The sequence below is a fragment of the Borostomias antarcticus genome (assembly GCF_949987555.1).
Source record: "Borostomias antarcticus genome assembly, chromosome: 5".
Taxonomy (NCBI): Eukaryota; Metazoa; Chordata; class Actinopteri; order Stomiiformes; family Stomiidae; genus Borostomias; species Borostomias antarcticus.
Window position 1 is genome coordinate 14,851,385 of NC_140238.1, and position 11,900 is coordinate 14,863,284.

The 11,900-nt window shown below is 39.5% G+C and overlaps 1 protein-coding gene across 3 annotated transcripts; it reads right to left on the reverse strand.

The window, feature by feature from the left end:
- Nucleotides 1–166: 166 nt before the first annotated feature.
- Nucleotides 167–11,899, reverse strand: smc6 (structural maintenance of chromosomes 6). Of its 3 annotated transcripts, none has more exons than XM_084438772.1 (27): nucleotides 11,790–11,899; nucleotides 11,108–11,272; nucleotides 10,875–10,992; nucleotides 10,690–10,795; nucleotides 10,433–10,569; nucleotides 10,187–10,248; nucleotides 9,997–10,077; nucleotides 9,793–9,894; nucleotides 9,550–9,669; nucleotides 9,341–9,436; nucleotides 8,706–8,852; nucleotides 8,293–8,381; nucleotides 8,000–8,164; nucleotides 7,579–7,757; nucleotides 7,271–7,472; nucleotides 6,366–6,480; nucleotides 6,112–6,272; nucleotides 5,871–6,006; nucleotides 5,593–5,673; nucleotides 5,328–5,498; nucleotides 5,037–5,174; nucleotides 4,767–4,912; nucleotides 4,449–4,574; nucleotides 4,229–4,334; nucleotides 2,966–3,118; nucleotides 1,746–1,843; nucleotides 167–1,515 (listed from the first exon to the last, which is right to left on the reverse strand). In XM_084438772.1, the coding sequence occupies exons 2-27, from the start codon at nucleotides 11,246–11,248 to the stop codon at nucleotides 1,434–1,436; spliced, it is 3,258 nt and encodes a 1,085-aa protein (XP_084294898.1). In that variant the 5' UTR covers nucleotides 11,249–11,272; nucleotides 11,790–11,899; the 3' UTR covers nucleotides 167–1,433. The 3 variants fall into 3 exon arrangements, with proteins under 3 accessions (XP_084294898.1, XP_084294899.1, XP_084294897.1); XM_084438773.1 differs by lacking the exon at nucleotides 11,790–11,899 and adding an exon at nucleotides 11,538–11,716; XM_084438771.1 differs by lacking the exon at nucleotides 11,790–11,899 and having other exon boundaries at nucleotides 11,108–11,716.
- Nucleotide 11,900: the final 1 nt, after the last annotated feature.

An 11,900-nucleotide genomic window follows, 5' to 3' on the forward strand; every position in this document is an offset into this window, starting at 1 on the left:
CTGGCAGAGAACATTTTTTTGAGCGTTGTAATGAGTTTAGGTCCAAAAATATGGAACAAGGATAGAAATCTGCCAGTGATGCTCAATGTTTTATTGTACTGTTGCGAATTAGTATCAAAAAAGGCAATAGCAAAAATATTACAATATTAGGCACTGTACTCATCGCCACGATACATTACCCTACGATAAAAATAATGATTTGATAATGTGCCTGTTTAATTTAGATACAAATAACATCACAGTACATATCAATATGTTTACAGATGAAGAGCACTGCAAAATGTAACAATCTTGGCTTCAACCTGGATGTTCGGAGCCTAATTTACAGGGGATCCTGTTTATGTGGCTCTTTTTCCAATGCATCTAAGGAAAAGCCTTACATGTTTACTGGACATTCTGCATTCCTACAGTACTTATCAATACTTTTGTAAAACAACTTTTTATTGATTGATTGATTTTATTGATTATCGTTTAATCTAGTCAAGTTTTCAATTATCTTTAATGATGCAGAATCCTCCTGGAGATACAGGACATTTGAGATAACCGAAACAAAAAGGCTATTGTTCAGTTCAGTTCAGTTCAGTTCAAGTGCCATATTAAGGACTGGGCTATATGGCCACTTTGAAAATGTTACTTTTCAGTAAACAGCTGTGATTGGCCACTCCCAGGCTATGGAAGGCGAGGCCGAGTGCCTGTTTGCTGCCCACTCAGTATAGTGGAAGCTGCACAGGTTTCCACAATTATGAATATAGCATCATTGAGACCAAAATCCACATTGTTGATTAGTCTATTGTTTGCACAATATAATCCACACTTCATGTCAAAATATTTGTCTAGTAATTGTTTCTACTGAATATGAAAAATCTAAATCAAAACATAAATGACTGTATTTCTTTGTTCTTTTCTTTTTATACATGTGGCATGTGTTGCACCCCAAATTACATGGTTACATTACATATGTAGTGATTGAAATCAATAAAATATCTGTGGGCTTTTCCAAAAGGCATGGTCTCAAATGTGCATTTAATGGAGTAGATCAATAATATCACAAAACAATTGTGATCTAGATCTGAAGCCATCTATGTACTTTTCGTTATCTGTATCTAAGATTGCACAAGTTTACGTCAACTAAAATTTCAAATTGAATTTTATGGCAACAGCAAGATATTAACAATAAATTGGCTAGAGAACACAACAAATACAATGGCATCAGTATCAATTAGGCTAACATCACATCGATCCATTTCAACCACTATTATGAATGTAAACGGTAAAATGACTCCAGAAGTATTACTTAAAACCACTTTTACAGGTGGTTGATGCATAAATATAAAACATTTTCCCTCACACTCCTCAAGATACAGTATTTCCCGACTTACTATTGCATACAGTAGTCTGACTCCTTACTGTACCTCTTCCACATGAGGCTACAGTTAGTCTAGAGCCGAGTGTCCTCTGTCCCTCTCTGGGTCCTGAAGATGATGAATCTTAATATGGTTGCTTTTTGGCAGATTGCTGTAATGTGAAAGAAAACATCTTAAGAATCAGAGATACAGTATATGAAATCAGAGATCAGTATATGAAATCAAAGATACAGTAAATAATATGAACATTTGACATCTGAACAATTCTGATGCAAGTCAGTATTTGTCTGACTCTTGTTTTGCTTTAGCATATGTTCATCTGACATGGACGCATTCTCACTTGTGCATTGTAGCAGTCTCATCATGCAGGCAAAGCATTACCTGGTAGACAAGGGGGTGATGAAGATGAACTGACGAAGATGCTGCCGTTCTGAGAGTTCCAGAAGGAGATCCAATGAGATCCGGCGATTGTGCATATCCTTAGTAGGATAATGAAGGAAATTATTTGTATTTTACAATGCAATCTACAGTATATTTAAGCAATAGCTCACAACAGGCCATGGTATATGGTCATTGTATCACAGCTAAGGGGCGTTGTTCGCGAAGGAGAGGGCCAAAAGCCCCTTAGCTGTGATATAATAACCATATACCACAGGCCTGAAGTGAGCTATTGCTTTTATAAAACGGTCAGACCTGACCAGCCTAATGCTAGCTAGCCATGAAGGATGTGTAGCCTTGACATTAGGCTGCATATTTGCTGGGCAACATATCAACTGTCCAGCTGTCAAAACTAATTGGAAACAAAACTTAGCTATTACCAGCTATTAGCCAGACACCTCACTGTCCCCAAATCAATAACTTCTTTCATGTCAAATATCCATTGTGTCACTGTCAGTCGTAGCCTCAAGTACATTCATTGCGAGTTGAATTACGAGGACGGGATGTGCCATGATAAGTGAAGGATTGCCTCTTCACATCCAGGATTGCCTCTTCACATACCAGTCTGGTTTGCTAGCTCTATCTTGGAAATGTATAATCGCCCAAAAGAATATTACTGTGTGCGTAATTGCAGAATAACTATACAAGTGGATGCCAGAGCACATCGGTATAGGCTACAGACCCAGTCTGCCAGTGAACTCTGACAAATCTCTGTAAACAGCTGTTATTTTGATAAACTGACCACATATTGGGAATCTAGTTAATTTCTGAAAAAATGGTTACTGCCTGAAAAAATATGAAAACTTTATAAAGTGATATATTTGTAGAGCCAAAATTCAGCTTTTTACTTTTTCTTGTCAGACACAGAGTGATACTAAATTTAAAATTAATTAGACGTCATAGTCATGGTATATGGTAAATATATCACGACTATGAACTAATCAGATCGCTTGATTTGAGCTACTCATTTTATAACCATACATAAGGTCTTACAGTAGCTACACTGTATGTGCATTGGAGCATGAAACTATAATTCCATGACACTTCCCTTGAAGACTATTACTATACTATAAGTTTAATTCTCAGAGTGTCAGTTCACGTTGTGCACTGCATATCTTCTACCAGACATTTGGTAATTGCATGTACAGCTACAGTAGGCTTACCATGTAGACGTCAAACTCATCCAGGCACCTGAAGGGCGACTCTGTGATCTCCCACAGGGAGAGGATGAAGCAGACTGTGGAGAATGAGCGTTCTCCGCCAGACAGGGACCGCATGTCACTCATATTGTCATTCTCCCGGCCTGGGGGTTTCACCTGGTAAAGGGAGGCCAAGACACCGGCACAAAACCAAACAAACTGGGCTTCAATGATAATGGCCAACAGATCTTCTCTTTCATGTGTTCAAACTTTCAACAAACAATACAAAACTTACACTATATGGACAAAAGTATTGGGTCACCTACACATTACACCTACAGGAGCCCTAATGACATCCCATTCTAAATTCATAGGCATTAATATGGAGTTGGTCCCCCCTTTTCAGCTTTAACAGCTTTCACTCTTCTGGGAAGGCTTTCTACAAGATTTTGGAGCGTGTCTGTGGGAATTTTGGCCCATTCATACAGAAGAGCATTTGTGAGGTCAGACACTGATGTTGGACAAGACAGCCTTTACTCACCAAGTGCAATGCCAAGCATCGGATGGAGTTGTGTAAAGCACGCCGCCACTGGAGCAGTGGAAAAGTGTTCTGTGGAGTGACGAATCACACGTCTCTATCTGGCAGTCTGATGGATGAGTCTGGGTTTGGCGAATGCCAAGAACACGTTACCTGCCTGACTGCTTTGTGCCAACTGTAAAGTTTGGTGGAGGAGAGATAATGGTCTGGGGTTGTTTTTCTGGGGTTGGTCTAGGCCCCTTAGTTCTAGTGAAGGGAAATGTTATGCTTACCAAGACATTTTGGACAATTCAATGCTCCTAACTTTGTTGGAACAGTTTGGGGAAGGCCCGATTTTGTTCCAGCAAGACTGTGCCCCAGTGCAAAAAGCAAGGTACATAAAGGCATGGTTGGGTGAGGTTGGTGTGGAAGAACTTGACTGGCCTGCACAGAGCCCTGACCTCAACCCCATCGAACACCTTTGGGATGAACTAGAATGGAGATTGCGAGCTAGGCCCTCTTGTCCAATATCAGTGTCTGACCTCACAAATTCTCTTCTGGATGAATGGGCAAAATTTCCCACAGACACACTCCAAAATATTGTAGAAAGCCTTCCCAGAAGAGTGGAAGCTGTTATAGCTGCAAAGTGGGGACCAACTCTCTATGCTCATGAATTTAGATGGAATTTAGGGATGTCATAAAAGCTCATGTACTGTAGGTGTATAGTGTAGACAGGCCTATACTGTATTAATAAGGAAGAACACGCATACCGAAATTGAGAGTGTCTCATTGTTGTGATCAAACATCATGGATCCACAGCAGTTCATCTTAATCAGGAAATTGTTGAAATACAACTTGCACCTTACAGACAGTGATCTAAGTATATGGACAACAGTGTTATGCACCTTAAAATCAATATTAGGCCTGTAATAAAGTAACAAATTGACCTAATTTTGAACCTTTCAGGCTCATTAAATTACTGGAAGTTACCTGCGCATTATTTTATATCTGTTCTGTCTGTCAGACATAATGTTATCAAGGCGATCGATGAACTTCTTGAGATCTCTCACTTGGTTGGATTTGTCTCTGTAGTTGGAAAGGGCCTCAGCATACTCCCTAATTAGAATGTAAAAGCTTGTAAACAGCAATATAAAAAAGTGATGTTTCAGAACAACCAACCAATGCAAGATTGGTATCCAATGTGTCCAACTCAATCAAAACATGCTCCAGGTGTTTTCAGAGAATATTTAGTAGAGCAGTATTCAAGTTGATGCAGTTGTGATTCAGAAGCGCTGGACTGGACTGTACCTGACCACCTGCTCCTGGTCTCCATGGTTGCTCTCCTGGACACTGATCCTCTTCCTCAACCGTGTGATCTCCGTATCAATGCTTTTAGCGCTGCGGTCCACCTCCTGGCGCTCTGCACTGATCTGCTTGGCTTTGGCCACAAATTCCTGGCAACCGGTTATTATTATTGATATGGGGAGAATTCAACATACTGTAAAATATGCTTAATCCTACATGAAGGAAGTCTCAAACTCCTAGAACTAGTATTTACTTTTGGACAAAACCGATTACCTTCATCTCCTCCTCCTTCAGAGCAAGCTCAGTTCTCATAACTTCTATGTTGTCCTGGTGAGCCTTCAACTTGTTCTCCAGAAGCTTTAGGTTCCTTTCATGTTTGGCACACTCGGCCTCTGCTTTGGTCTGATCCTCCTGTTGGGCCAAGAAAATAAATAACAGGCAAAATCACGGCATGTCGTTGAGAACAGGATTATAAGAGAGCAATAATTTTATTCTTGTGTAAATGATTGTGGGAGCAGAACCGACAGAAAATATTTTTTCCACATGGGTTTACGATAGTGTTACCTTCAATGGCTCCATATCTTCAGCCAGTTGGTCTATTCTTCTTCTCACATCAGAATACTTGCGATCAATATTCATTGCTGCTTTCTCATGCTTGTCCAGCTCCGTTTTTGCTTCATGCACATTTTCTTTTTCAGATTCAATTTTCTGCTGGTTCTCTTGGGCCACCTCTACCTATAATGTTTGATGAATAGAAACCATTATCTTTCAATATTATCTACAGTGAAAAGCTACAGTATTTGGATAGATTAAAAAAAAAAAGTTTCACCAAGGAGTTGATGTCATCAATCTGCTCCTCCTCCACATTCTCCAGCTCTGTTAAACTGGCCTTGACCTGGTTCACTGAAGCCTGCAGTAAAAACCAGCAGTCAGACACAGACTTATAAAAAGCATTCATGTCATATACTTAAGAGATTTAACATCTACTGTAGCAGTTAACCACATCCTGCACCAGTACACAGGAAACTGCTATTTTTGGAAATGCCAGTTTACTCTGCTGCCTGTGGTTCAGCGACCTCCACCCCCCAGCATACAGCCCCAGATTACCAAGGTCTTCTTCAGAGTCATGATGGTGCTGTGCAGCCTGCCCTCCATACGCTGTATGTCCTCAGTCACAGAGCTCAGGTGGAGCTGAAACCTTGACAGCTGGGCCTTGTAGTTCTCCAGATCAGACTCAACCATGCTGTGAGAAACAAAAAGAAATGCTAGCTAAATCAAATCTGAATTTAACAGCAAAATAAATATAAATTTTTAGACAGACTAAAACCACCATTAATTTTTTTCTTGCCGTAGTTCTGTTTCCAAATCTCCGCCGAGGTACTTGGCCATGCTGTACTCTGTAGTGTAGTAGCGGTTTGTGTAGACCTGGTCTCCCTCCACAGTGAAGGCCTCTCGGCAGTTTTTAGGGGGTTGACTTTGCTGCATAACCCTCCTGGCAGCACTCTTCTCCTGGGATCCAATTAGATACAGAGACATACAGGTAAGTAACGCAAAACAGTGCATTGTTCCCAAGTATGAAATTAAGCAGTGACATATACTCACTTTGATGATCAAAATGGTCTCAATGCCCCTCATGTCAATCAGACAGTTGGTGATCACTGGACTTGATATGATGAGTGTGTCAAGCACGGCTGGGTACTGTGGATGACTGACTCCACTGAGATGGAACAGGGCATAGAATTTTGGGTAACATTTTAGAATAGCTACCCCTTATAAATAGTTAATACTGTAGATCATCCACAAAATGTTAGTTAATGAGTTATTAATGTGTTAAATGCGTGTTAAGTCAGTTAATAATTTACCCTATCCCTTAAAAATAGTTAATAGATCCACAAACTGTTACAGTAGTTAATTGTAATTTGTCTTTAGATGGGTCCCAAATACTTAACAAGTCATTAGTAAGTAGTTTACTAATCACTTGTCCATGATCTATTAGCTATTTATAAGGTGTAGTTTTAAATTAACCAATTATTAAAGAGCATTTCACAAGTCACTAACAGTTTGTGAATTATCTATTGACTATTTATAAGTTAATAGATAAAAAGAGGAATTGGACAAGCTAAGGTAAGTCAGAGCTGAGTTACCTTGCACGCCTCTTCTTGTACGTAACACGCACCTCCAGACTAGTGGCCACATTAAATTGTCTTTGATGGACATCTGCATTTGAACTACTCAACCATTTTATTTATTCTCCTGCTCTCGGTGTGGTGTGAACTAATTGTAAATCACTAACCGACTATTAACAATCGTTTAACACATCACTGATTAACAGTTTGTGAATGATCTATTAACTATTTATAAGGGATAGCTATTCTAAGGTGCTACTAAATTTTGTTACTGTGCCATTTTATGAATGTTCTGCTGTGAATGTGTAGTGTTATGGTTACAAATAGTAATTTCACTTTTGACATCAACTGAAGAAGACCAGCAAATATCTTGTGGCTCACCGTCCTTGAGTTTTATAAACTCTCTCCGTGAAAGGGCTGACGATTATCTGTGGCCTACTGCCTTTAGGAAAATAGAGAGACATGAGTTCTTGGAGGACTGTCTCATCCCTGTAATTGTCACAGCAAAAGGTTTTCATGAAGCTCCGCAAACAGCTCTCCACAGCAACAGCTAAAGTAGGATCCTTCAGGTTGATGCATGCACCTGAGGGGAGAAACATGCAGGTAACATTTAACGCAGTGTAGCTTATATGACCTTCTGAAAATCCAAATCAATTTGAACCAACTGGGAGTGAAAAAATACACATCACCTATAGGACCGATCGGTTTCTTCAGAAATCGTCCTTTGCTGTGAGCCTTGTCTATTGAGTCCAGCAGGTCGGGCATGTGATCTCCAAACCTCTTCAGTTTGTTTGAGCGACTGGCCAGGAGTTGGTTCTTCCTCTTTAGTTTGGCCTCAAAAGAGACCTGGATATTCTTCTCTTCCAGTCTTGTGCACAAAATTCAAACTTCTATTAGCCTCAACAAATACACACACTGACGACATGCTTGGTCCCTTCTTGCACTGATCTTAAGTCTCCATTCACACCACACCGAGAGCAGGAGAATAAATAAAATGGTTGAGTAGTTCAAATGCAGATGTCCATCAAAGACAATTTAATGTGGCCAGTAGTCTGGAGGTGCGTGTTACGTACAAGAAGAGGCGTGCAAGGTAACTCAGCTCTGACTTACCTTAGCTTGTCCAATTCCTCTTTTCCTTTGAAAAGTGCCTGCTGTTTGTCCTTGATCCCCTGGTTCAGCTCTGTGCACTCATTCTCCTGCTTTTCAAGCTGCTCTCTCAGAGACGATATTTTCTGCAGACGTTTTGTGTGCTCTGCTTCTCCATTCTGACTGCCGCTATCAGGGCAGGTCAAAGGTTATTCCATGAGTGCTTTTGAGCAAAATTCCAAAATTGGTTGATCTTTTCTTATAAAGATTGATTATTGGCTTCAAAGAGTCACCAACACTTGTCGAATGTCACTCACCTATTTTTCACTTTATCAATTCTCGCTTGAAGAAGGCTCTGTTCCTTCTCGGATTGTTTCAACTTGTTCCGAGCCCGGAAGTAAACCACCTACAACACAGTTTTTAAATAAGTTCACCCCACAGACCTGACACATACATGTTCAGCATACAGTTACGTGCATCCAATCCCCAGGCTAGTTATTATTTTCAAAACCCATAGGTTGGCACATCTCCCTCATTGTTCTGTTTCTGCTATGGAGTTTCTGGCTGTTATATGTTTTCCAATGCGATTGTGCTTCGTAGGGGAACGAAGATCCCAGAATGTGTTATCACCCCCCCCCCCCTCCCGGTAGGACCCGCCACTACAAGGTGCAGTTATAATACTGGTAGGTACTCAAGGCTAGTTGGAACAGCCAGCCCAGTAACAATATACCTCTTGTTCTTTATGAGCTTTATTCTTTGCCTTCACTTGCTCTTTCAGCTTCAGACTACTCTCTGACAAAGCCTCCTCCTCTGCTCTCAGACCGTCCAGACGCTGCTGAATGTCCTGCAGTCTCTTTTCAGCTCTTGTGACTTTGGTCTAGGGAGAGAATAAATTACAGGATACAATATAGAGGATTGCTAGAGAATCTTGAACATTGCTAGCATTTTGAAAGGGCACTTACAACAAATTTGTATCCAAGGCTTCACAGAAATATACTTCCCCAAAGTACAAGGCAAGTTTATTTGTATAGCACATTTAAGCAACAAGGTGATTCAAAGTGCTTTACATGAGACATTAAAAGCATCAAGACAAAGTGCAAGAAACACACAAAACAAAATGCAAAAAAGGAAATTTAAAACAAAATGCAGAAAAAATAATACAGGAATAAAAGTTACAGTGCAGTGTATGAATGAATAATTATTTGATTTAATGAAAAGCAGCGGCAAAAAGAAAAGTCTTCAGTCTTGATTTAAAAGAACTGAGAGTTGCAGCAGACCTGCAGTTTTCTGGAAGTTTGTTCCAGATATGTGGAGCATAAAAAAGGAATGCTGCTTCTCCATTTTTGTTTTAAGTACAGACAGTACCTGACAGAGCAGTAGGTTTTCTTCATGTCTATGATTGCTTTCTTCTACTTCTATTTGTTCCTGTAACTGCTCCACCAACCGCTCTTTCTCTCTGACCTGTAGGGAGTATTAAAACAAAATTTGCACATTACTCATAGAGTTTTGTCTCCTCAAGTACATTTACCCAAAGAATTTATCACTGGTGAAATGGTAAACAAATGTAAACATACCAAGCACCATGCCATCTTTTTTTTCAGTTCTTCCAAACCAGCCTTCATCTCACCAAGGCATGATAAATTTTCATACCTCTCCTTCTTCTGCAAAAACTCCTGTTTGAGGTCTTTCAGACACTAAACACAAATGCAAACACAAACAATTTGGTGTTGCACAATTTCACTACAACGCTCCCTTTTTACAGTATAAGCACAATTTCAAAAATTATTATTATTCTATAAACTATCTCATTGCATTACCTCCTCCTGTCTCTCCACCTGTTCTCGTGTAACAGCTTTGGTGTGCTTGATGTGGATGTAATCCCTCTTCATCTGTTCCAGTAGGGTTGCTTTCATGAAGAACTTGACATAATGGATGCAACACAGAGAGTTAGAATCATACAGTATATACAGTAGACAGAAACAACGATCCATCCATCAAAACTCCAACTGTGCAGTACCTACCTTGTACTTGTCGGATTCACTTTTTGAATGCAGAAACTGCTTGCTCATTTCTTGATTAAGAATGGAGACAGGGTTATCAACCTGCAACAAATTGTCAACAGTTAATGAGGCCTTCAAGCTTGAACAAGGACAAGGATGAACTTCCATATAGCAAGTTTTTAGAAAAACTCACAAATCTTAATGTACAAACCTGGATGTTGAAGTGGTCTAATATGGCAGTCAGTTCCTCCTTTTTGTTTGAAACTAGGTGCCCTATAATACATAATATACAAAATGATTATATATATATATATATATTAAATATTTTTTTTTATTTTTTTTTAAATATAATAATAATAATAAAAAAATATATATATAACCAGGACAAGAAACAAACAGTAAGCAGCAAGGCTGCTGTAAATAAGTCAAAAGACAAATAGAGACCAACAGACTATACCTGATTTGCTCTTTAGCCTGCAAGTCCGACAACCATCACTTGAAATCCGCTGCTCAATAGAAATACATTCTCCATATACATCCCTTTTGTATGCATCTGGACCTCTGTTTCGCAGTTTTACTGTAACATCTGCTGTGCTAGAGAGAAATTACAACACATAACCCAGTGTTATATTGAGATATACTTCATAATTAGAAATGTGTTATGTGGTATATGGTCAACGGTTTCCATTTGACATTCTCATTGCATTAACCAACCTCTCTCCATTCTTCACAAAACCCTTCAATGACACTCCCCTGTTTGTGAGAGTGGCCTTTCCGCCAAGACCCACAATCAGGGCTGTCAGGATAGCACTTTTCCCACCTGTAAATGTAATAATATGAAAAGACTGCACAGTCCCTATTACAGTATAAATAAAAAGTGCTAAAGATAATTTTCTTACTTCCATTGTTACCAACTATAAAGTTCACATGAGGTCCAAACTGGAATGGACCAAGCAAATTGTGGCACATGAAGTTTTTTACGGTGACGCTTTCAATGACACCTATATCTCCAGAACCCTAAAAAAAAAAAGATAAAGAGAACAACAATCAATTGCTTGCAGTTTTGAGGTTACAAGCAGTAACAGCGACGTACAACAAGCAGCAACAGTAAGCTACGACACAAATCACTGACCGTTGGAGAAATGGATTGATCATTGAAAGACATTGAATCCTTTCCATTCTCTGCATCCTCTGTCTGAATGTCCACAGATTCGACTCTGCGGTTTTTGATGGATGATGTATCGCCGAGAGCCTTTGCTTTCCGTTTGCTCATTTTGTTATTCGGTTGCTGAAACTTCTAAAAGGAAACGAGCTTCAATAGTGGTTGCATAGACTATTATATTAATATTAAGATCAAATAAATTTAGCTTACAATTGGTTAATAGGACACACCAACTCTGCAGTTGGGTTGAACTTTTAGAGTAATTTTCTAAGACAGCAGAGCAGCCCAAATTTGAATCCGCGTTAACTACAGGAAGTAGGCTAAGTCTTTGATATCGCAGGTGCAACAGTTCTTAACGGATAATCACGACACTAAAACTTGTTTCTGTTACATTTCTCACCGTGACGCTTCATCCTATTCCCATGATAAACGCCTGATTAGCCTATTTGTCAACATGATCGCAGGTTGCCATGCAAGAGAGGAAGACTGCGTTAAATAGCCAATTGCTTCCTATTTTCAAGACTCCAGTACATATGGCAAACATTTTGTTCACCCCCTGTAAACTACTTTGATAATGAGCTGCGTTTGAATACTATACAAGAAAAGTTTTTGACTAGCCTACGAGTTTACAAAAACTATATGACATACGCACCGTTCCAAGTTTCAGACTTCCTGGTTAACACATTGCTGCCTTTTAAGTGGGTGTGTCTTTGTCCATATCTCATTAATAATCAACCTGTACAACCGCTGCAAACAGCATAGC

What these genes read in the sequence shown, in the direction of transcription:
- smc6 (XM_084438772.1), bottom strand. Translation starts at nt 11,248, where the DNA reads ATGAGCAAACGGAAAGCAAAGGCTCTCGGCGATACATCATCCATCAAA. An exon ending in GATTTGGAAACAGAACTACG is followed by an intron (nt 6,007 to 6,111) that starts GCAAGAAAAAAA and finishes TGTTTCTCACAG; the next exon opens with CATGGTTGAGTCTGATCTGG. An exon ending in TTGATGACATCAACTCCTTG is followed by an intron (nt 5,499 to 5,592) that starts GTGAAACTTTTT and finishes CAAACATTATAG; the next exon opens with GTAGAGGTGGCCCAAGAGAA.